Raw genomic sequence first — 25762 nt, 5'->3', positions numbered from 1 at the left:
CTCTCTTCCTTGTTGTGCACTCATCCTTTTAACAACTTAATCTAACAGCTGAAATGTCTCCTCAGCCTTCATTAGTTTCTACAGGAGCGGTTCATCATTAAATCAGCTTTGTTCCTGATCTAAAACATCCAGGAATCACGTCTTCCCAATTCTGACTCCTTTTGTGGTCCAATATTCTTTTTTTTTTAGCTTCCTTCAGCAGATAAATGTTTTCTTTGTCTCTTCTGTTACAATAAATGATACAAAGTATAGCTTGTCTTTTCTGAGGTGTAAACATGTATTAGAGTAAAGCAGGACTTTGTGAGACTTCAGGGTGGTGGTCCAGAGAGGCTGAAGTTGCAAACGAGGTATTCTTCTCACAAAGGACAGAGGAGACTGAGGCCCTGTCCACACGTAGCCGGGGATCTGCCAAAACGTAGATATTTTTCTACGTTTTGGCCTGTCATCCACACGAAAATTGAGTTTTTTCACACGAAAACAGATCTTTTTTAAAAACTCCGGCCAAAGTGAAGATCTGCGTTTTCTCCGTTTTGGGTGTCTGCGTGTGGACAGACAAAACCGGAGTTTTAAGGTCCGTAACGTCACTTTCCGCGACAAAAAATGCTGACATCACGTGTGCGACCTGTGTTTACACTAGGCGACAGCAGGGACGCCCTCAGAGCTGCGCTCGCTTTATCAATTGTCCAAGCGCTTTTTGCTTGATTGTTTTTGCAAGAGGAATTACTGCTCCTTGCAGAAGACCACAGACGAAGGACGAGGTTAAGAACGGGGGAAGTACTGCCACCTACAGGTCTGGCATGTCCTTAACAACGTATTTATCCGGGTACGTGTGGACAGTTTTTTTTTTTAACGAGGTGGTGTGGATGCAAGTTTTTGGAGGGGCGGATATTCGTTTTTTTTAAAACCCGGCTACGTGTGGACTAGGCCTGAGACTTTACATTCAGCCCGTAACAGGTCATTTTTAACACATAGTGGCTGAAGGAAATATTTAAAAATATGAAAAGGTAGCTTATTATGCCTTTAAATGTCCAACAGGTGGTGAACCTGATACCACTTGATTAAATCTTCTCAGGTTTCATCCCTTAAAGCCTCAATTCTGCCGGCTGACCACTCTCCCTCTGTTAGTAACTTTGATTGTGTTCTCACATTTGCCAAGTTTGCCAAGTGTTAATCAGGAACTGATTAGAGGCAGACGATAGAAAAGAGCCCGGATTGCAATTGATTTGCCTCGACTAAGAACTGAGATTAGTCACTAAAGAGGAATGCCAAGTGCTTGGATAATTAACGGGTGTTATTGCTACTCCCCAGGACAGAATTAAGACTCCCATACGGGGACCTTAAAGTCCTGACACTTGTTTGTTTCATTTGTTTTCTGTACAGATTCAAGGGTTACTTGTTGAGGGTATGGTTTTAGCTGAGAGATTTTTCTTGAGGCAACTTAATAACATGCTAAATCACATGCTCCAAATGCGCTGCAACACTTCCAGAAGTTTAAGCGTTTGTTCCAAGCAGCAGAAGGCAAATCAAATAAGATTTGAGACCAGAGCGCCCTTGAAAATGCATTGGCTGTGGTCCAAATTGGGTCGATGTCCAGGTAGTTTATTATTGGCTCCCGTTGCAGAAATTCTAGTACTGACAGAGAATTCTAAGCGGAGGGGTTTGTTAAAATAAAAATGGCAGAATTTACACGTCTGACACAAAGAGAGCTATTTAGATCCTAATTATTGCTTCATCTGGGATGGTTCTGATTTCTAAATCTGTTGGTTCTAAATATAAAAGCAAAAGACTGAGAATCAGTTAAGCTAAAGCCTGTCCTTTTCTTAAGTAGCAGTAGTCCTTTTCAGAGATGAAGTGCTGCATGTTTTATGCAGTTTGGCTTCTTAGACTGAAATGATGTGTCCACAGGGACTCCGCGGGGACCATTACCAATCGATCTCTCCTCTTTTTTTTTACTCCATTTATCCACTTCTCTGCTATTCTGATTCAGTCTCTCCTCTGCATCAATGATATAAGTAATAGATACCTGCTGTTTGAAGGGAGCAACAAAATTCTGATATTTCTTTTATTTTTCCTACTGTAAGTCACTTCTTCGTGTTTCTTGACTTCATGTTATATTCCCTTGCAAAATCATTATAATGCCTGCTATAAATACACCATTAAAGGACTACTTTTTCCTCCTCTCATGTTGTTGTTTCTGCACATTTCACCCTTCATTCCTTCCCGGATTTTCCTCATTTTGTGATTTATTTTTTATTTTCTGCAGCGCTATCTTCCATCTCTCTCTCTCTCTCATCTTGTGTCTCCTCTGTTCTCCTCCCCATATACATCTCTTATCGCCCTGCATATCCCTGCTAAATAAATAATTGATGGCCCATCTTTGACTAGCCTTGTATAGTTAAAGGGTAACTTAAGTCTTGAGGACAACATCAATACAAATCTGAGAGTACACCCAGTTCTTCTGACAGGTCTATGTGCAACACTTTCACAGGAGTGAGTCCTAACGAACAACCTACTTATACTTAAGTAAAACCTGTTTTGCTTTCCCCTATTTTAATTTGCATAACCTCACACGATTGGTGGCTTTATCCCATCCACTCTAATAGGACCTTAGGGCTTCATTGTGAATTGGATACCTGCATGAGTGTGAAGACAGCTGGCATGTTGCCTTTTGGCTCCAGCAGCAAAATCATGCTGTAGTGGTATAATAATAATATGAGTCTGATCAGATTTTATTGTTCAGAAAATGTCATTTTTTGGCATTTGTGTTTTCTCTCAGATTTTGTTTCCATCTACATCTCTTTGAGCCATCTGCTGAATCAGGTTTATCGCTCCAAACCTGTATTTCCTCTGAGCAATACGAGCTGGTGAGAAACTTCCACTTCTAAAATCCCACAGTAAAATATAGAAGACTGAAAATGCTCCAGCTCTCAGTTACTGGCACAGAGTGTTTGTGTGTAACAGGAGCGCCAAAGCTTTTTCTTTCTCCAAAAAATGACACACAAGGCTTAAACTAGAGACCACCACTGATGTGTTAAAATAACAAGTGAATCAAAGCTTTAAAAGGGATATTCCACCCAAAATTTTAATTTTGTCTGTTGACAGTATTTCCCAGAGTTGGTTAAGGGGAAAAAAAAAAACAAATTTTAACCAGCCGAGTCATTCTTCTGACACGGCTACTTGTTTTGCTTTAGCTTAGAATAAAACACAGCAAGTGAATGGCTCCAACTAGCAATGCGAGTAAAACAGTCCTTAAAATCACTCAGTAGTGATCCCAACTCTGCTCGGTGACCTGAATAATCAGACTCACTGCAAGTGAAAATAATTAGTAACATAAAGGAATCGCAGGCGCCATTTTACACTTGGGACTACTTTATTACAAATCACAGATCTAAGCCTATGCTGAAAGGTGCAAGGCAGCCCCAAAAACACCTGCTTCTGTAAACACAGATGCACATGCTGTTAGCAAACCAACATAAAATACACACACACACACACATTTGTATCCTTATGTGGACCCTCCATTGACTCCCATTTATTTTAGGGTCTCAACTATGCCTAACCAGTAAAAATAGGTTTTTCCCACTTAACACTGGGAAATATATCAATAGACAAAATTAAAATTTTGGGTGGAATATCCCTTCAATGTTTGAAACAAAACGAGGTGATTAACCTATTTTAAAGCATTGCTTAGTTTTTTGTTTGTTTTGTAAATGTAATATTAGTCTGACAACAAAGTAGTATTAAAATTACTCTGAATTTATTCTTTTTTTAACCCTCCCACTGTCCTCGTGGGTAGCCCCACCAGGAAAGTTGACCATTGAGCAGGGCTGATGGTTTATCACCTCAAGGGATAAACCATCAGCCCTGCTCAATGGTCAACTTTCCTGGCGGCGTCACCCACGAGGACAGTGGGAGGGTTAATATAACGTACTCAGTCATTAAAGCGAGAGAAATCCCAAACAAGTTCATAAAGTTCATAAAAAATTTGAATAAATCTGTCCTATTAGCATCAGTAATTCTACTTATCAGATATTGTTTTTCAAATGAAAATCAAAAGCTGCACCTTTGGCACCTTTTATTGAGACAAGGTTTTTTAATTAGCAGTTTAAAAAAACTAAACAAGAAATCCATTTTTATTTTATATATTTTTCTGTCTTCCAGCTTCTAAAATGTTACACTGCAGTAAAATTACATCCATCAATCATTCTAACAACGTCACTGTGGAATTTAATATGAACATACAGACACTATGAGACAGTTGGGTGAATGGTGCATTACACTCAGATGCTCTCATTAATAAGAGCTAATGACTGAAAATGCTTTTATAGTTTTGAAGGTATTTAATAATTAGATTTTTATGCAAAAAATATTAAATTAGTCGGAACACATTTTTGGACTAATCAGCTCAATATTCAGTAATCATTGACCAGCTCTCATTAAGACATCAAAAATAACTCTCGATAAAGACTGAGAGGTGATGTGTTGTCGTGTGCTCTATAGACTTAACTCACTCCAGACATTTTTGGCGGCCTCAGTGACTCAGAAATCATAATTATGAAGAAAACCTTCAACTGAACTTAAAGTTACCTCATTAAACTACCAATCCTGCTTTTCCTGAGAAAGTAAACTTGATTTTTGTTCCAATACAAGTGGAAGAAAACTATCTGTTCCCTGCATCATCTTTGGAAAAGGCTTTAGTTCCCTAAATCCAGCCAGTCTGAAAAATCTAATTTTATTAACAGGTGAAGTTTGATGTCTTCATCGATACTGGTGTGCTCCTGGCAGCCAATAAGCATCAGAATGGTTTGTTTTTGTTTAATTGAAGTCAAGTTCATAAATTACCCAAGCCAGCTGGGAATATTTTGTTTGCTTTTTAAAAAACCTTACTTTGAAATAAAATTGAAACTCAATCAAGCGAATACCTTTTTAATGTCTAGGTTTTTTTAACAGCACACATACAAACAGTAACTGTGTGTGTCAGCCTTATTTGGATCCGGTTAAACTAGGGAACATGTTCTTTTGTTTAACAAAATATCAACATGGCAACAATAAGGACTTATGTGGGGTCAGAATATTCCTCAATATTCCTACTTTTTTGAATCACATGAATATTTATCATGCTTAAAATCCAAGCTTCAAGTCACACACAGAGCATCTTTAACCTCTCAGACAGTATTTACATGTACGATATGTTTTATGTAAATCAGGATAAAATATAAACACACCCTAGTAAACGCAGCATCCTTACACCAGAACATGTGTAAACATTTGAAGTATTAATTATTCATACACATGCTTGATTGCTCGCCGTCTTCTTTTTCTTTGCCTCGAGTGCATTTGGAAAGATTACAGTTTAATATTAGTGGAAGACTGACACAACAAGGACCCACTTGTAAAAATATTGCTTCATAGCTCGAACGTTGAAAAGGAACGCCTAATACATTTGTGCAATTTAACATTTTACTCCTGCTGCATTTTTGATGAGTATTGCTTAGAGAACTAAAAATAAATAATTCAATTCAATTCAGTTTATTTATATAGCGCCAAATCACAACAAGAGTAGCCTCAAGGCACTTCACACAGTAAACATTCCACTTCAGTTTAGTTCATTAAGCCAATCAGGTAAAAGTTTTCTATATAAGATAAGATTGCATCAAGTCACTGACTAGTGTCAGTGTCTTTACAGCAATCCTCATACTAAGCAAGCATGCAGCGAAAGTGGAGAGGAAAACTCCCTTTTAACAGGAAGGAACCTCCAAAGGATCCTGGATCAGTATAAGCAGCCATCCTCCACGACTGACTGGGGATTGGAAAGACAGAGCACACACACACACACACACACACACACACACACACACACACACACACACACACACACACACACACACACACACACACACACACACACACACACACACACACACACACACAACATCTATACCAAGTGGTGTTTCTATGGCTACATTGTGATTTCTTAGTAAATATTCTGTTTGGTGAAAGATAAAAAATTTTGTCTTTATCTTTGTGAATCTACACTTGATTCAACAGGTGTACTAGTAGTAGCACATCGTAGCATGTCAAAAAAAGTTAAATGTTATTATCAGGAGAGGGAGAATGGTTAGCAGCAGTGTGCTAGCCAATGGCCCCCACCATGAGGCTACCACGGCTTAGCAGAACACCATTGTAGCTTATTCTGGGGAGAAAACCCTTAGAGAAAAAATTAAGTTAACAGCTGAAATAGCAGGAAATAATGCAGTTAGAGAGAAGTGGTAGAAGAAAGTAGTCAAGTGTGGAAAGTGGTCAGTATGTCCTCCAGCAGTCTAAGCCTATAGCAGCATAACTACTGAGAAAACTCTGGATGACCTAGCCTTTTAGATGGAGGCATGTTGGAGGCAGGGCAAGGGAGAGCCATCTTTACTGACTGTATTCTCCACCCCCCTTTACTCCCCCACTTGTCCAAATCTGGGCTAACATCAGATTTTAACCATAGGCCCTATCAAATAAAAACTTTATAAGCCTAGTCTTAAAAGTAGACAAGGTGTCTGCCTCACGGACTAAAGCTGGGAGTTGGTTCCACAAGAAAGGAGCTTGATAGCTAAAATGTCTGCCTCCCATCCCATTTTTAGATATTCTGAGAACCACCAGTGAGGGGCTCGACACATGGGAGGTGACAAACAACCACGATCAGCAAAATTCGTTGCTGTCGCTTTTATTACCGGACACAAGAGAGGCGATCCGCGGCAGCAGCCAGCGCCAAAGCCGTCTATGCGTTCAGTTCCATGGCGAAATCGAAATTTCCTTTGTTTTGTTTGGCTGTGTCAGGTTGGAGGGATTTAAGGTTATTTAAGCGGTTCAGAGTTAAAAAAGTGGTAGATATGATGTTTCACAAGGTGCTGCTAGAGTTATGAGAAATCTTACTTCAGATTTTACTTTATAAAACATAATAATAATCAACTTCTTCTCCATGTTTGCTCAGAGATGTACGGAGCATCCTGTCCACTCATTGGTCAGTGAATGAAACCTCCGTTGATTGGTCCTCGTCTGAGCGACAGCGATGAAAAGTAGAAAATATTTCAACTTTCTGGGATTGCGTCGCTGGGTGGCCTGTGCACAACACGTGCACGGGCGCAAAATTTCACACGTACGTTTTTCGCATTTCGCTTATGGGCCATTCCCATCTGTACCAGGTCGGCCCGGGCCGGGTAGCCCCAGTCGGCCCCAGCCTGGCCCGGCTGATTCCACACATCCTTGTCTTAAGCCCATGTGGGCTGATTCTGCCCACCAATCAGAGGCTTGCTCTAATGGAAGGTGTGAATTTGCTGTCAGCAGTGGGTGTGTTGGCCCTGGTCGGCCTGAAGCAGACCCCCTCGAGAAGAGGGCTGAGAATGAGCCTTGATTGGCCCGGAAAAATACCAGGCCACCCAGATATGTAAACAACCTACGCTACCCGGCCCAGGCCGACCCGGTACAGATGGGAATGGCCCATTAGTAGGAGGGAGACCCGCGATTATCGCTTTGTCGCACATGTCTCATTGAAAATGAATGGAAGAGAGGCGACGTTGCCTCCCGTGTGTCGAGCCCATAAACCTGCAGTCTGAGAGCGAAGTGCTCGGTTGGGAACATATGGAACAATCAGGTCACTGATGTATGATGGAGCTTGATTATTAAGAGCTTTATATGTTAGAAGGAGGATTTTAAAATATCAGATTAAATCAGAAATTTAGAAAACATCTATGGTTAAAAATGATTCTGTGTATGTCTGACAAATAAAATTTAGAATGTGTTAATAATTTCCTTTTGTAAAAAGGGGTGGAAATTACAAGATATTTTTCCATCTGCTCCTTTTCATTCAAATTTGTTTTGTGTTATGTATACACTTTGTTTGAGTTTGTGTTTATTTTTATGTTTATTTTTTGTCTTTTGAATGAAATAAATTAAATTTAAAAAATCTATTCTAAATTTAACAGGCAGCCAATGTGGGAAAGCTAAGACAGGAGAGATATGATCTCTCTTTATAATTCTCATCAGAACTCTAGCTGCAGCATTTTGGACAAGCTGAAGACTTTTAACTACATTCTGTGGACTTCCTGAGAGTAATGAATTACAGTAATCCAGTCTTGATGTAATAAATGCATGAACTAGTTTGTCAGCATCACTCCTGGAAAGGATGCTTCTAATCTTAGCAATATTCCAAAAGTGCAAAAAGGAAATCCTACAAACCTGTTTATTGTGGGATTTAAATGACATCTCCTGGTCAAAGTTAACACTAAGGTTCTATACTTTGTTCATGGAGGCCAATTTAATGCCATTCAGGTCAGATGATTAACTAAGCAGTTAGTTTTTCTGAAGTTCTGGTCCAAAGATAAGATAAGAACTTTAGTCTTGATTTAAAAGCAGAAAGTTTAGAGTCATCCAATTTTTTATGTCTTCAAGACAAGCCTGTAATCTACCCAACTGATTAGGTTAATCAGGGATAAATATAACTGAGTATCATCAGTGGAAGATTATCCCATGCTGTCTAATGGTTTTACCATTTGGAAGCATACATATAGTAAAAAGTACTTGTCCAAGCACTGAACCCTGTGGCACTCCACAAGTAGCACTGAAGTATGAAGAAGTTTTGTCAAAATGAAATCTGTCAGACAGGTAGGATTTAAACCAGCCTAGCGCTGTTCCTTTGATCCCTACAACATGTTCAAGTCTTTCTAAAAGAACATTGTGATCAACTGTGTCAAAGGCAGCACTGAGATCTAACAAGACTAGACACAAGATGTTTAAACAATATAAATTTTGGTTTTAGTTTTGGTTGTATTGATACATTAAAATGTGCCTTTTCCAAACATCCATGAAATTCCTTGCAGGAGAGGCGGCGCTGCACTTTGCAGCAGTGGCTTACAGCGGTGCTTTGTCATAATGTAGTCCCAAATTTTTCATTTGCAGTTGATATGATTATTGAGGTCACCAAGAAAAATAATGATCATTATGGAGTAATTTTCATGACATTTCATATAGAATTCCAGCTGTTACCATTCACTTACATAGTTTATGCTAAGCTAATGGAATAGAGTCAGATTAGGAGAATGACTGATCCTAATACAAACTGCTTTTTCCCCATTCATCTAACTCTGGGGTGGAATATCCCTTTAAGGTAAAGTAAAATAATAAAATGGTTGATTAAAAAGCATATTGCCATTTTAAACCTAAATGTGTTAAGTGCAGACCATGCAGACAGTTAAAAAAATCGACCTACCTATTGTTTTAACTAGTGACTGTTTTGACTGTGACAGTTTGATGTTTCTGATCAGGCAGAATACTCAGAATACTTAGCATTACAGATGTGAACTGAATTATCCAAACAAGTGCCCAGCAGCTTACTTGCAGCAGTTACTATTTTCCACAGTGTGGTTTTCTTTTGTGCCTCTGTTATGCCACTGACTCAACGTTGTTAAAAAAAAAACATCTTTAACATTTTACAGATGAATGCGGAAACATAATAGTTCTAAAGCCGTCTCGTCGTCGTCGTCTTCCTCCGCTTATCCGGGTCCGGGTCCGGGTCGCGGGGGCAGCATCCCAACTAGGGAGATCCAGACCGTCCTCTCCCCGGCCTTCTCCACCAGCTCCTCCGGCAGGACCCCAAGGCGTTCTAAAGTTCTAAAGCATAACATTAAAATTATGCTAAGAATCAAAAGTGAACCTTTTAAACCAACAAATTGATGACCAGAATTTATTAACAAGCATTTTCTTATTTTTTTCCCCCATCCATCCTATATTCATGCTTTTTCCACCACTTAACCAAAGCTAAGTCACAGAGGTCCCCCTTCAGCTCCTTAAGGAAGATGAAGGGTGTTCCTAGGCCAGAGTGGATACATGAGCCCTCCAGTGAGTTGTGGGTCTGCATCTGCCCCAGGGTCTTCTCACTGTGGAACGTGCCTGGAAAACCTCCAGAATAAGGCCACAATGAAAGAATCATAATCAGAAGCCCATTCCTCATCACCTGAATCCTCTCAGTAAGGAGGAGCAGCCTCTCTAGGTCATGCTCCCCGTGGATGATGGCACTCCTCATCTTTTCTTCAAGGACATTTTTGTGCTTCAGGACTAAAGTTGCCCATTTGTGACTTTTTAACACATTATGAGTCCCATATCTGATCTTTTTAAACAATGAATATAAATTAGATTTATTCAAAGAGCCAGGCCACTTTCTTATCTGATCCTAAATCGTCTAAATCAATCTGAATAGTCACAAATCATCAGATTTTTCATCCACTGAAGTATAACAGATGGCACAATTCTCCATTACTAGAGGCAAGAAGCTGCAAGATCACATGCTGACACGAGCAGCATCCATCAAGACAGCATGTCTTTGTGTGACATCATGTCTTCTGTTCATAGGGCCATCCTACAGAGAAAGCTCATTTCAGTCACTTCTGCTTGCAGTCCAATTCTTGTGACCATCGGTGAGAGTTGGCACATCAGTCTAGTTTATTTTATTTTATTAACTAATATTTATTTTAATGTTGATATATTGTTATTTAATGACATTTCCTATGTTTATTGTAGATTTACACTAAATATAGTCAAAATTATGAACCCTTTTCAACACAATTTCTTCTTCTCTTTGCTCTTACATTGTTCTGTTTTTCTAAGTCTGTTTGCTTTCTTCTTAAAAACCAGAAGCATACCTTGACCGTAAAAAACCCGTGACTTGAGGCATTCTGTGCTGTTTGTTTCCAACTACAATCACTTTGGTTCATTTATGGCTCGGATTCACAAGAAAAGTCTTCTCAGCCCGCTGTGCACAATAAGCAAACAGATCCTCCTCCAACGTGGTTTATATAAAAACAGCAAATTGTTTCTGTTGGTTTGACTTTTCCTTGAGACTCTGAGAGGTTATTTGCAGCCACTTGACTTAGAAGCACTTGCAGCATCGTAAAGAAAAAGGACACATCAAATGAAGAGTCAAGCAGGAGCAGAAGTTATGTTTGTATCTTTATAGTATTTATTCTTCTCCTGTTCCTCCAGATTGATCACTACGCACAGAGGGATCTGAAGAAGGGCCTCCAGCTCTTTGGCACTGAAGGCAACGTGGGTTTGACCAACGCCTGGATGATAGTGCAAACTGATGTAAGATGTGAAACTCTGAACTGGGAGGGTGGGTGGTACATGGGGGTGATAAAACACTTAGGTTATGCTGCTTAAAAAAGCTTGTTAAATATTAACCTTGGCACTATTCACTGAGACAAGAGGCACAATCACCTGTCACGAGCTGAGCTACAAGACGGTTTGACTGCATTATTTATTGAAACGGTTATTTAGCTAAAGGCATGTTTTCACGTTTTATACCACCAGGACCTATTAAATTCTGACTGAGCAGACACACTAAACACAGTTTTATTCATTTTTTTACACGTACAGTATTTTATTTATTTATTTATTTTTTATGTGATCTGCATTACCACCAAAGGCATTTGGACATTTGCAGGCTAGCAAAATAACAAAAGATTAGGATTCAACTATTGCATCAGACCAAAGAATTGTCACCACTTGATTCTTCCTGACTAAAGCCCTATAAAATGAGATTAATGCAAACATCTTAAGAGCTTATCTTTGTTTTTTCACAGCTCTTGCTTTCATGTGCTTTTTCCTTTGTGATTATTTTATACCCCCTTTTTATTTAATTCCTCTGCAAAGAAAACACAATGTGAGAAACGGAGATTTGGAATTGGGGATTGTACGATGCTGATGCTGCAGCTAAAACTGAAAAATAAAAGCCTTTAGGTGACTTCCAATTACAGACTGGTGGCTTCAGGGATCTTGAACACAAAGCTGAGACTACAGCAGTTTTGTTTCACTAGCTAAAGTTTGCCTTTGGTGTGTTTGCATGTGTGCAAACTTTTGTCCATAAACTGTATTGTGTGGATTTGTGTCCATGGCAAACAGAAAAACAAATAAAAGATGACAGTGAAATTTAATGTCATGCAAATAAATGCAGGTCTGTATCTCTAAGTGGGGGCGACAATGTGCAGGGTTCTTATTTATGGTGTGCAGGATGAACAGAATCTGCTTGAATAAGCCCTCGTTTGAAATTCTAGGTATGCCTGTGTGAATGTGTGCTTGTATCCTTGTAACATCAGTGTTGTGTGTGTGTGTGCATGCGTGCACCTGTGTGTGTATGAATGTGGAGCTTTACAAAGTCTGTTGGAGACAAAAAACATTAAAAGGAAGCTCTTATTCTGTTACTACCCCTTTCCTAAGCCTCTTCCATACATGTTGAGTCACTGAATGGATATTTATGGACACTAGAACTGTGTACATACTACATGTAGGAGAGCAGTCAGAAGTAGAAGCAGTAGGTTCCCCTAATGCATCCAGTGAATGCAGATGTGATAAATCTGTAAGAGTCACGTGTCGATCTGGTCATTAACTTTTCAAGGTGGTTACGTTTGGGTAAACTGTAGCGTTGCTCTACTCTCAAACTCTAATGCTTTAAAGGTGATTCAGTGGTGTTCCATGATAAATTGCAAACTTGGTGTATTCTTTGGGCGAGTGAGCAAATTTTAAATTAACATGTAGTTTGTAATTCCGCGCACGCTCTGCCGCAGGGAGCGACTCGGACAGCATATTTCCCATCTGAAATTAAAGTTCAAGAGATGAACAAAAACATCGGGGGCACTTTATCTGTTCACACACGCTGATGAACTGAATCCTGCTGAAAGTCATGATGTCCTCTTATCAAAAATCTATAGCAATCACAAAGCAGGGAGATGTAGATTAAAATAAGCAGGCAAGTTAGAAATCTAAATGATGGCTTTGGTGCGAGATGTACGAAAGCAGCTGCAGATCAATATCAGGCATGTTCTACGAAATGTTTTAGCCAGGAGAAGTTATTCTTAGGAGATAGATGTCATTAGATGTATGATTGTGAAACAACGATTTAGTTTGATGCTCTCAAACTTTTTTCTTGTGCAGTTTCGTTGCTGTGGAGTCACCAACCACACAGACTGGTTTGAGGTTTATAACGCCACCCGCGTGCCAGACTCCTGCTGCCTGGAGTACAGTGACAACTGTGGCCTGGACAACCCAGGAACATGGTGGACGGCAGTAAGTCATGACTTTAAGATTAGGCATTTTGTTAAAATGGATTACCAGTTAGTCACATTATATCAAGCACATTCCCAAAGAAGAGGCGAGACAAATTATGCTGAAGACTTTCAGAAATGCAAGTTGTGCTTAGAATGACTGAGGCTAAGTAAAATATTAGCACAGAAATATGCTCCAACTCCATATTTGTTGTCACCTTTTGCCTTGAAAACAACGTTTGTTGTCATACTCTTGCACACAGTAACTGAAATGTAATCATCAGGTAGGTTATTCCAAACATCGTGGAAAACTAACAGCAGGTCTTCTGTGGATGTGTGCTGACCCAGATCCTTCTCTCCCTTCGTGTAAAATCAGAAACAACAATGCAAAGAGCTGAACTCTACGCAGATCATACTGTCAAATCCAGGATGCACTGGTCTACTTTACGTTGTTAATGGCACATTTGAGGCTGTTGTCTTGCTGCAGAATACCTCCCTGATGGTTTTGCATGATGGATAGGAGTCTGCATTGAGGACACCATTATTTCTGACCAAATTCCCAACTCCATTTGCAGAAATGCAGTCCCAAAGGAACCACCAACATGCTTCTGTGTTGCCTGCAGACGCTCATTACTGTATTGCTCTTCAGTCTCTATACGGAAAACAATCTGCTTTCTGCAGGAGACAAATATTTAAATTTTCACTCAGAAATCCAGAGTACCTGATGCCATTTTACTGCGACTAGTTCTTGTATTTTTGTCCATCATTGACAACTTTAACCATGTTTTCATGAAGGTTTTGTAGCTTTTTGGTCACCATTCTTCCATGAAGATGCATTTTGGCCAGAGCTCTCCTAACAGTAGATATTTTATAAACCTGGTTTTAGCTGGTTTCTGCCCATTTTGAGCTAATGACATCTTTGGATTTCAAAGGAAAACAAGCATGATGAGTCCTTTCACTGCCACTCTGTTCTACGGTCCTTAGCTTTGTTCATTTCTTTCAGCTCCTCTTTCAGCAGATCTTCAGTCATGAATCATCTGCTTTCAATTCTCTGCCTAGGCAAGACCTTGCTGATGTAGTCAGACTACTTTGTGTCTGGTTGCTGAACTCACCACAACCTGTTGTTTGACCTGTGGCATAAACCTCAACTCGGCAACAGAGTTTGACTCATCCTTGTCCAGTTCCCACATATTAAAAATTATCTTCAGCACCATTTAGCTAAAAGAGTCCCACAAAATCGCTGACTTTGTGAATGTGAACCTTAAACAGTGTGTGCCTTTTTTGAAGTCAAAGGGTGGTCATTCTGATTTATTTCTGAGATTACATTCTGAATTCTGACTTTTTTCTCAGAATTAAATTGTTAAAATTAACAAATTTAAAAAAAAGTCAAAATTCTGAGATTAAAGTCAGAATTTTCTTTCTTTTGTTTTCTGTCGCCCTAAACCTCTTTCTTAACATCAGGACCATGATTTTTGTTTAGTTATCTTTTTTTTTTACTGAGGAAATGAAACTTGGAACTGAAATTTAAGTTTTGATCTTAAACTTTGAAAAGTTTAAAAAATTAGAAGCTTGAAACATAGTTTATAATAATTTAGATTTAATTTGTTTCTGTTTTATCAATGTTTCTCACCTCAGCATAGCTCTTCAAAATAAACGTTTGTCTGTTTCAGATTAGATTTTTAGCATTTTTAACACACAACAGTTTTAAAGTAATAAAATAGAACTCCAATTTTAAATATGGATGAATGAAAAAAAATCTAAATTCAAACTGAAGTATTTACCTTTTTCTTTTTCATCAGAGAGCAACATCTTCACCGTTTTGTCCTTATGAATGTAACACTGGAGGGTTTTATTTGTGCATCTTAGACTGGATGGGAATATTCTGCTTGTAATTTAGCTGGAGTGGAACTTGTTGGGAACATTTGTTTGGACTGCTGGTATTAATCACACTTTAATTAGAACTAAAATCACACCACCTACTTGTGACCTGTTTGTCAAAGCAGCAAACTGAGTGTATTTATACAGGAAATCTTTTTCACCTCTCTTATGACAAGCAACATGTTTCCCACATGAGAGCACCCACCAGCTTGTTTCACACTCTATTTCAAACTCGTCAGTAACTCCAAGAATCCTGCTGGTATTTTTGTAATTTCAGTCATTTAATTATTTTTTTTTTACCCAGCCCATTGAAGGTGCAGGTCTCCTGCCCCTGAAAAGGACATTTCAATTTTGAATAAAAACAAATTGAGCTAACAAAAATTCTTACTTCAAGTCTGGAAGCAGATTGTATGAAAGCCTTTCTTCAGACTGACATCTCTGAAAATTCTAGTCTGGCTTCTGGAGTAGATTCCTTTGAACATAATCAGTCCTTAATGTTGATCTTCTCCTGGTAGGTGATGCATCAAATTGTACTTTTGTCAAGCTTTTATGTCAGCTCTCAACACAGTAAACCCAGAGCTCCCATCTTTTTGGGTTGTCTTTGAAGAATGGATTCACTCACAGGCAGAGAGGAAAAATGAGTCTGTTTCAAAAAACACACCAGGCTGAAAGTAAAGTCAGATTTCTGTGTGTGTGTGTGTGTGTGTGTGTGTGTGTGTGTGTGTGTGTGTGTGTGTGTGTGTGTGTGTGTGTGTGTGTGTGTGTGTGTGTGTGTGTGTGTGTGTGTGTGTGTGTGTGTGTGTGTGTGTGTGTGTGAGAGAGAGAGAGAGAGAGAGAGATAGAAGGCTGAAAGTTTCTTCTACACATCTACGTTGGAGAGATTTAACGCAAACCCCCAGATATTCCTCCAAAATGAATAAAACTGAGAAAATAAATTCAACAAAAATACAGCATGTTTTTGACAAAATTTTAAAAAAGGAAACGTTTCAAGTGACATGTTTGTGTCACTAAATACAATTGTAATTCTGTGCAGGAGCAGACAAATCATTTCATATTTATCTTTAAAGGAGCCAGGGGGCTGTTTTGGTCAATTTTAGGAATTTATTTTTTTTTACCTATAGTTTTTTAGCCTTTTTAAAACTTATTTCGAGATTGATATTCTAACTTAAATGTGCATGGAGTAAGAATGAAACCCTGTAGTCAAATGTGGGTACTGCAGTCTATGCATCAAAACAAACAAGTATGCTCTGCATAGCTGTTCCAGTTATGGTTCAGCACCAGAAGATAGATGATGAGCAAATAAAGTCAAGCACAGTAAGTTGATAGGTAGATAAGTACATTTCACTGTAATATTGAGTTGTTGGTAATTGAAAAGTACCTTGAGACTTTTTTTCTTATTAGCTGTTAGCAGTGTTAGCTCAACATTAGCCTCGTGCCTTCCTTACCCAATGTTGGTAAAACAAAAATATTCTGTGGCTTCTTATGGTTTTAAGAATTAACTTCTGGGCTGCTCTTTTCGCTGGCTAACATTATTTCCACAACACTGCTGCTCTTGTCCAACCGATGTTGAATTAAGGCACAGACTTGGGCCGTTTCTCAAAACCTGAGTATGCTAGTTTGCTTATGTGTACTTGTCAAGTACGTTCTTGTCAAGTACAGCAGGTGTCTGTCTACCAAGTACGAGAGGACGAGGACGGCATTTGCAAGAGAACTGTACTCTGTTACGTCATGGCAACAAGCAGTGCTTTATGCTACGGTTAAATTTTTTTCCTGAAATAAAATAAATATTCAATTTGTCACTTAAATAACAAAATAAAAAGTAATATGTTTACAAACCAGAGCATGTTACTTTTTATTCAAATAAAAGTTATACTTTTTATTTGAGTAGTATTTGGTAAACTCTTTATGAAAATTGATTAAATACCAGCATTTGCTGCTGTTGAAGTTATGAAACACCGAAATGTTTTTAAATAATAATAATAATAATAATTCTTTTTATATATAGGTGCCTTTCATGGCACTTACAGTAAGATAAGAAAGAACACAGCATGATAAAACCAAGTAAAATCACCTAAATTAAATCAATAAAACATTTTAAAAACAATAAAACAGATACCAAATGACAAATGAGATTCACAGACAAAAAGCTGTTTTGAATAAATAGGGTTTGAGATGTGATTTGAAAAGTAAAATGGAGTCAGTGTTGCAGATCTCAGGTGGAGGAGAATTCCAGAGGTGAGGGGCAGAGCGACTGAATGCTCTGGACCCCATGGTAGACAGAAGGGAAGGGGGCACTGAGATATGGATGGAGGAGGAAGATCTGAGACTACGGATGGGGATGCTAATTTGCAACAGCTCACTGAGATATGGAGGGGTGAATGCAGGGAGAAAGATTTTAAAAGTGTTTCGTAATTTTACAGGAAGCCAGTGCAGCTCCTTCAGGACAGGGGTAATGTGATTGGCGGACAGGGTTTTGGAGGCAGCCGAGTTCTGGATCAACTGAAGTTTGTGTACAGATTTTTGAGGGAGACCAAAAAGTAGTGAATTACAGTAGTCAGTATGAGAAGTGGCCAGATTATTTCTGATTATCGGTCACAATTTTTCATGCAGGCTGAATTTGAAAATAGTCTTCTACATCTATTTCCTGCATTCTGATAGAAAATAGATGGTGAAAGCAAGGATTTGAAACACCTGACAGATCTACGTCACACTGTCACTTTCACAACATTCGTGGACTCACCCATCTTGACTCGTGACGAGGAAGTCTGTTTTTGTTTTAGTGTCCAGGAAACAGCAGAGAATGTCTCGACTAACAGAAGCTAACTGTTACCATTAGCAGCTCCACCACATGGCAGAACTCCTTCAGACTTGTGTTATTTGTGTAGAAAAAACATCATCAGTGCAAAGCATACAGAGTCAGTGGTAGAGCCGCATTGCAGTTATCCAATCCAAGGCGAGATGTCCAAATATCAGGAAATAAGACTCCAAATCCTGCCGTCTGGCACTCTCCTCTGATATGCCTCACTTCTAGTTCCTGAAAATGGTGCATCAGTACTTTCCCCAGAGTATAACTTACTATAGAGACCACTGCAAACAGATTGATTAAATGAGTGTTCCACACCTTTAAATGAAGAAAACAATCAAAACAGAGCTTTGTAAGGCAATGGTTTATTTAGATAGTGGGTTCGCTAATTAGCATTTCAGGTATTGTGAAAAGTGAGAAAAAACATCAAAAACACAGCTAATTTTACAGGTAACACACAATTATCTACTGTAACAAACAACTTTATTTTCATTTATTTAGACTAAATTGTTTGTATTTTTGATGCAAAAAATGACATTTATGGGATTTTTCCTCTGCCATTGGGGATATAACGCTTTGCATTATGGGATACTTTACTGTCCCAAGTCCACAGAAGGATGCATTGATGCATGTCCACAGTGGCGGCTGGTGAAAAATATTTTTGGTGGGGCTGTGCTATTTTTTATTTTTAAACAAACTTGTGCTTTCTGAGCTTTGTGCACAACTTCACTATTTCCTGAATTAAGCACAGCTCTTTTATTTCCTGTCTTACATCATTGGACAAACTGATTAATCCAGGTGTGTCTGACTATTGGCACGCTGCCTTGCGGACCAAGGTTGAAAAATACTGCATTAAATTGCACATAAAATAACATGACCATAAATGGTAAATAGGCAATGCAAGAGGCAAGTAACAAAAACATTTTTCTTTAATTTCAACATTTGAGTGAACACGAAAAATTATGAGCAGGTCACTGTTACAGTAATGATAGTAAACACTACTTAGACAAAATGCCAGAAATTTACACCGTTAAATATTTCTGGAGTGTTGTGCTAAGGTCAACTTTATACAAAGATCAAGTGGATGCATTTGTGTGTGTGATACCTCATTTGTACAGAAATTTTGCCCTTCTGTCCTTCTGAGTGGCAAAGCTCTCGATTAGCTTTTTATTGAAGTCAGGAATGTTTGTGACAAGCTTTTTTTCCATGGAGAGCATGGCAAGAGCATTCAGCCCATCCTGTGTCATGGTGTTCCTCAGGAAAGTCTTAATCCTCTTTAAAGTAGATAAATAAAAAAACAACAGATAAGTACATAGGAAACACTTTCATAGGAAATAATGTCATCAGTATCCTCTTACAAATGTCATATTTCCCAGTTTTTGGGACAATAAAACATTTCTGATTCTCAATCAGATGTTTTTACATTTGAAGTAAAAACATCTAATTGAGAATCAGAAATGTTTTATTGTCCCAAAAGCTGGGACATTTGTTTGCTGCAGCAGAAGTGTAACAAGTAAAATGGAATCAGACTGATGTATGTACAAATTTACATGAAATACACATTTACGTGATTAAATATGTATAATAAGTATGTGTGTTGAAATTAGTTTTTACAGTTATTGCACATTAAACAATGTACATGTTGTTAAACAAATGTCCCGGTTTGTGGGACAACCAAGGATTTCTGATTCTGATTGTCTTGTTCACAGAAATGTAATGTACAGCTTACCTCTGCACCCAGCTGCTGTTGTTCTCCCTGGCCAAACGTCCTCCGTTTCTTCCGTTTCCCTCGTCGAGCTGCATGGCAATGTTAGCTCTGCCTAGCATGGCTAGCTTCACCGTGTTGTCCATGTGTGCCCGGGATGACTCGTGTTTCTTCACCTTCTCAGAAAAATGTTTCATGTCTGTAACTCCTGACTCAATCCATGCCTTATCTGTCCCAGCCGTTTTGAATAACAAACATGGAAAGCAAAATAACGCATTAGCGTGATTGCATCCAGCTAGCCAAGCCTTCCTGGTGTACCAATTTCGGGAGAAGCCTCGTGTGTACAGTTTACCTCTCTCCTTCTCCTGCTGGCTTATCTTTACGTCGGGCTGATCTGGTCCAAGCTCTTTGACATTAAGTTTTTCCACCATTGTTCTCCTCTCTAACGGATACTGGAGAAGAGACCGAACTGAATTCAGTGGCTGCTGAGATCCGGTATCCATGCTGGTTGTAGTCACTGGCGGCGTCCATGTTACATCTGCGTCACGACCAAAAACGACTCTGCCGAGTTCTACCGAACACCATCGAAACCTTTGGCGGTAGCTCTATCGCCCATCATGCTTCTGAAACAACGTCGACGCTGATTGGATACATTCCCATTCCTACCCTTTGATTTTCTTGTCAGCAATTGGACGGCTGGTCCCGTCCTGTTTGGGCGATTCAAAAACAGCCTACAGCCTCCACCGCTCAGCAGAGACTGGCAGAGACCGGCAGAGACATAGGCGTCATTTTAACCGGGGACGCCGGGGACATGTCCCCGGCAAAATTCGTGATTGGCAGCTGTGTCCCCCCCACTTTCAAAAAAGCCTGCTGATGAGGATTTTTGTTTTACCAGCTCAGATCTTATACCAGGGGTCGGCAACCTGTTCCCATCAAAGAGCCATTATGACCCATTTCCCACGGTAAAGAAAACACCACAGCAGCCGCAGCGTTGCGGGCGGGGCCTACCCTCAGACAGCAGAGCGCTGCTCACAACAGGTGACAGCAGCCGGGGGCATCGCACCCGTGGGGGATTTTTGCTCACCTCCATACCAGTCTGGTTTCTTTACGTCGCACTCACTCTGTTTGCCTCATCTCCTTCTTCACCTCCCAGCCGATGTCGGGTTTCCAGGAGAGCAGGAGAGGGAGGGAAGGAAGAGCTCGACTGAATTCATAATTTTACATCTTGACATTAGCTGTACAAAGTCTGAGTTTGATAAAGTGAAGAACAACAATTTGCAGAGGTTTATAACTGGCGCGGCGCCAGGTTTTCATTTTTGGGTGGGCCACGGTAATTTTGGACGGACCTTAATAAGCAGTGACTTAGTGAAGCAGGCAGGTCGCGCTAGAAAATTTAGTTTAAAAAGACGTCATAAATGTGTTCCCCCGTCATTTTTATTTCTAAAATATGAAGTAAAAACTCACAATTTAATTTTCATTCATTTGTCATTAATATTTAGTCTACAACCGTGCGTTCAGTGGACCATCTTCCAGTAAACGCAAAGCATCCAGTCCACCTCTCCAAATGCGTAAAATGTGCATCAGCCGCTAGTTAGGCGTGCCGCGCGCACCATCAGCTGATCAGCCCAGACAAGAGCAGAGCAAATAGAGAAAGAATAGAGGATGATTGTGTCTGGATGTGGATGGAGATTACATTTTACAGCAGCCTGATCATCATTTAAATACATAAACCATCACCTGTCTTCTAGTCCATGCTATCAGCATTATTTTAATTGGTGTGTGTGTGTGTGTGTGTGTGTGTGTGTGTGTGTGTGTGTGTGTGTGTGTGTGTGTGTGTGTGTGTGTGTTTTCCACTTCAAACACTGGTCTAACCAACCAGACCAGCGTGTCCAGTAACACATTAATGTTACAATTAAACTTGATTAACCCCAGAGCCGTGCGCACTGCACTGTACTGACTGTAAATGAGGGGGAAACTATTTAATCGGATCCTTTTCTTTTCAACATGGTTTAATGTAAAGTTTCATTCAGTACAAACTTTAGTTACACCAATCTAACGAGACAGAGCCTGGATTTGTATTCTGAACAGTTTAAACATGTTTAAAACGGAGACATGCGTGACGCGTCTAAAATTCGCACCTGCTCCGCTATTACGGAAATTAAACTAACAAGATGAATAACATGAAATTATTTTAGGCACAGACAACATCCCCCACACTTTTGAAAAGCTTGCAACGCGCCTGATCGCTCATGTACGTCTTAATTATCTTTCATTAGACGATAATCAATAAAACGATTTATATAAAGTGGATCCAGAAGTAGTAGCCCGTCTCTGCCTTCAATTTTTGGTATTTTTCACCCTGTTGATGGTTTTACTGAGCAGGTACCACTTTTGTCCTACGTTTCTTTTTAAAACATGTTTAGACTGTTCAGAATACAAATCCAGGCTCTGTCACGTTTGATTGTTGTAATTAAACTTTGTAGGTGGGGAAGGTCAGAAAGCAGCTCAGAAGTGCCGATATGATTACGCACAAGCGTGACGCGTCAACCCGGTCTCACAGTAAGACCGGGTTGGAACTGTTCAGGTTTACGCAGACAATCTTTACATTTAGAATTAGCTTACAGATGTAAAATTAATGCAGTAAAATATAAAGCTTTTTATTTAAATATCCATTCATTATTTCACAAGCACAGAGAGCCGCATCAGATGGATGGAAGAGCCGCATGCGGTTCCAGAGCCGCAGACCACTGTGCTAGCCTACTTTATTGTCCCCAGCAATTTTTAAACCCCACTCAAGTGTATGGTTATTGTCCCCAGGAATTCTGAAAACAAACTGACGCCCTTGGGCAGAGACCAATATAGATATATATGATTTATTTTTGTTACAAAACACACAATTAACTTAGAATATGTGATTATTGTTAATTTTATTTATTTATTTTTTAAATAAAAATTAAAAACACTGGGGAAAACTGGGAGGGCGGCGCCCTATCGCCCTCTACTGGCCAGCCGCCACTGCATGTCCAATACAATGGGTGGAGCAAGAACACATTCAGGAATTCTGAGCGTACTTGCTATGCATACGTATTGGTACTTGCACCAACATTGATGACGTTTTACAGATACAGGAGTACACAAGTTCAGACAAGTACACATATTGAGAAATGGCCTTGGTAACCTTGTGGTCTCATATATGATTGGCTCTGGAACCAGGAAGTATAGAGGCAGGACAGATTGTAAACAAAGACTAAGTCCCTCTTTGGCCTTTTCAAAAGGAGAAAAATTGGCTTCCACCCAGAGGGAAATCGGTTTCAATGTAACCTTCCTTTCAACACGATTTAGACATTAGACAGTTTTGTGATTATTTCGTCGTACAAAATATTAATTATTGTACCTCTTTGCTGGTTCTCAGTTAAAATCTTGTGCCATTTTCACAGGAACTTTTTTAAATGTCGTATTTTTTTAGGCTAATAAATACTAACCTAAAAATCTATGGAGAATAAAAAATAATTCATCCAACAACTTTCAACAACAGAGGACCTTTTGTAAACTTGTTGTAAATTTTAAAGTTCACTGCTGCTTCCGTTGCATCAACAAAGTGTCAAATATTGCAGATTGATGGGTAGAAAATAATATTACTGCACCAAATGCATGAAAACTTGGTATATGTTTGCATGAGGTGTCCAAAAAATTGGAAAAGACTTGCTAATTTTTTGCAGATTCAGTATCATCCCATCAGAACCACCAGCTGAACATCTGCACAACATTTTCAGCTAAGCATCAAGAAGTGACTTCCTCAAAGCAAAAGACAAAAAAGCATCAAGCCTACATGCATTGACTGCAAAGACTGAGTACTGTAAAATTACACCGCATCATCATAACAGATTAATATGGTTTGATAGCTGCAACAATGGATTTAAAAAGAAGTCTGAAGTTGATGATCATCATTAAGAACTAAAAACACAACATGAGTGAGCCTTTTACATTCCAGCAGTGCAGATGTTCCCATCAATGTCGTAATGAGTGAAAACAATGAGCAGTAATGGCCATGATTTCTCTGCAGCATCTGATGATGTTGTTGCAACAAAATCATAAATGGGCGATTTAAGAAAGTACACCGAGGGTGCCAGATGCTTCCTAGCATGCCCTGGTTTGTAAAGCTGCATTCTGAGTGGGTGTTGCTTCTCTTTTAGAGATCGCCAACTTCTGCAAATACTTTGTTATTTCAGTTCAGGTAAATCATATAAGAATTTTTTGTTAATTCTGGAATATTTCTTTTTTATTGGTTTTCTTTTAAATGTTGAAACTCTAACAGTAAAAATGTGCAAGACCTCACAATAAATCACAACTGACTCATGAAGATCCAAATAAACTCCAAAAAGCACTTTATAAAAATTCATTCTATACATATTTTTTTCTTATTGTGTTTTGTATTTTATGATTTTCCTGCAGATTGTGTTTCATCCCTTCAGCTCCTACTGGATAAAATACCTCTCTGTTCCAATAAAACGCTGCATTTCACTTTGTGCAAACACCAACTCTTGCATCACTTACTTTATTTCAATTAAATTCACATTCCCATGCTGACCACGCTTTGCCAGCAACATCACATTTAACTGAGCTCCTCCAGCTCCTTGGGTTAAAATCAATTCCATGGTCACTTCAGTAATTTCTCAATCGACGTTTAAATGACCAAAAACATGCGAGAGGTAATTCAAGGTCATTGTGTTAATGTTACAGAAGTGTTTACTTTCTGAGAGTTCCATTAAAATTCAAAATCTGAAACTCATAAGCACGTCTGTCTAGCTGGTTTTCTCTTGATTTAAAAATCAAGCAGGTGTTTTGGTCCTCTCTGTGGTTCTATTTCTGGTTTCTGAATCATGACTAATAAAGACTAACAAAGGCTACATTCTGATTAAAACGAACAAGCCAAGTTCATTTACGCCAGTCTGTTTAATTTTTGGTAACAAAAGAAACAAAATTTCTACATTTTCTATGAAACTGGCTTGAAAATGGTTAGAAGTTCACCCGTTTGTGAAGTGCGGAGGAATATAAAGGAAAGAGGAGATGTCAGGTCAAAGGTGAGTTGAAGTGCAGGTGAGACCCCTGTTAAAGCCACGACACATGCTGTTAAATCAGCACAGACCACCTGGAGGAGCCCAGTGTGGTTGTTGGCTGAATCCCAAGAATTCAGCACTTCTTACAGCCTAAAACTTGTGGAATGGTTTGGACACAATACCGACTCCTCCATATGTCAACGTTAGGTTCATTGATTTGATTTAGAAGGGGGTTAAAATTGCCAGTCAGAGGTCGGTGGACAGCTTGAGTGAGAACCCGAGCTCAAACACCATCCTTGAACCCCAGCTGGAGTTTTGTAAAGTGATTTATCAGGACACACAAGCTGCTTCAGCTCAGCTCACGTCATCCATTTCCTCACCAGTCAGGCTTGCTTTACCCGTCAGTATCGTGAAGGACCACAGACACAACCTCCTCAGCCTCCCACTGCTCAGAGAGAGGTAGCAGAGCAGCAGGATTTTGTCAGTGAGAGTCTGAAACATTTTCAGCCTTCAAGCTGTGCGCTTCCCCAACACATCAGGCCTAACACCTGCAATTCCTCCCTATGAACCTAATGCTCAGGCTTGACTGCACGGATTTATCACAAAGTACTTTGTCATTCATACAGAGATACTCACACCAACTTAACATGATTTAAATGCATCTAAAAGACTACACAACAGCTTCAAGTTTTTGAAGAGATGCAACGGTTTGTAGATCATTTAAAACTTCATTAAGTATCTGTTTTTATTTCTTAGAGATCTAAAATTCAGGTAAATTACAGCACAACAGCCATTTCCTGTTCATGTAACTTTTAATCACTCCAGTAACTGAGGGAAATTTAGAGTACTGCGGTCATTTGACCTCAGATGGAAGGAGCTGTTCAAACAAAGACCGAAGCCAGAGGTGGTAACTAGTTACATTTACTCAGTTACATTTACTTGAGTAACTTTTCAAAAATATGTACCTGTAGCAGCAGTTTTACTGCATTGTACCTTTTGTTTTTTCTTGAGCAGTTTTATTAACCCTCCCACTGTCTTTATGGGTGTGACCCCGCGAGGAAAGCTGACCATTGAGCAGGACTGATGGCTTATTCCTTGAAGTCCAATGCGACAGGGGTGAGGTGGTGCTCACTCCTCACCCCTGTCACATGGACCCAAGGGATAAACCATGAACCCTGCTCATTGGTCAACTTTTCTCGCGGGGTCACACTCGTTAGGACAGTGGGAGGGTTAAGATGTATTG

The 25762-nt window shown here is 39.4% G+C and overlaps 1 protein-coding gene across 5 annotated transcripts in view; it reads left to right on the top strand.

Annotated features, from left to right (window-relative positions):
* The window catches only part of tspan4a (tetraspanin 4a), a 276682-nt gene that overhangs the window by 232726 nt on the left and 18194 nt on the right, over nucleotides 1-25762 (top strand). For all 5 annotated transcript variants that reach the window (XM_015953662.3, XM_070554911.1, XM_054732257.2 and 2 more), the window contains 2 exons: nucleotides 11020-11121; nucleotides 12967-13098. In XM_015953662.3, the coding sequence (XP_015809148.1) occupies nucleotides 11020-11121; nucleotides 12967-13098 (234 nt within the window). The remainder of the gene's footprint in view (nucleotides 1-11019; nucleotides 11122-12966; nucleotides 13099-25762) is intronic.

Source organism: Nothobranchius furzeri, chromosome 9 (assembly GCF_043380555.1).
Source record: "Nothobranchius furzeri strain GRZ-AD chromosome 9, NfurGRZ-RIMD1, whole genome shotgun sequence".
In the NCBI taxonomy this organism is placed as follows: domain Eukaryota; kingdom Metazoa; phylum Chordata; class Actinopteri; order Cyprinodontiformes; family Nothobranchiidae; genus Nothobranchius; species Nothobranchius furzeri.
Note: the sequence above shows the minus strand (reverse complement) of the source record. Positions and strands in the feature narration are given on the sequence as shown.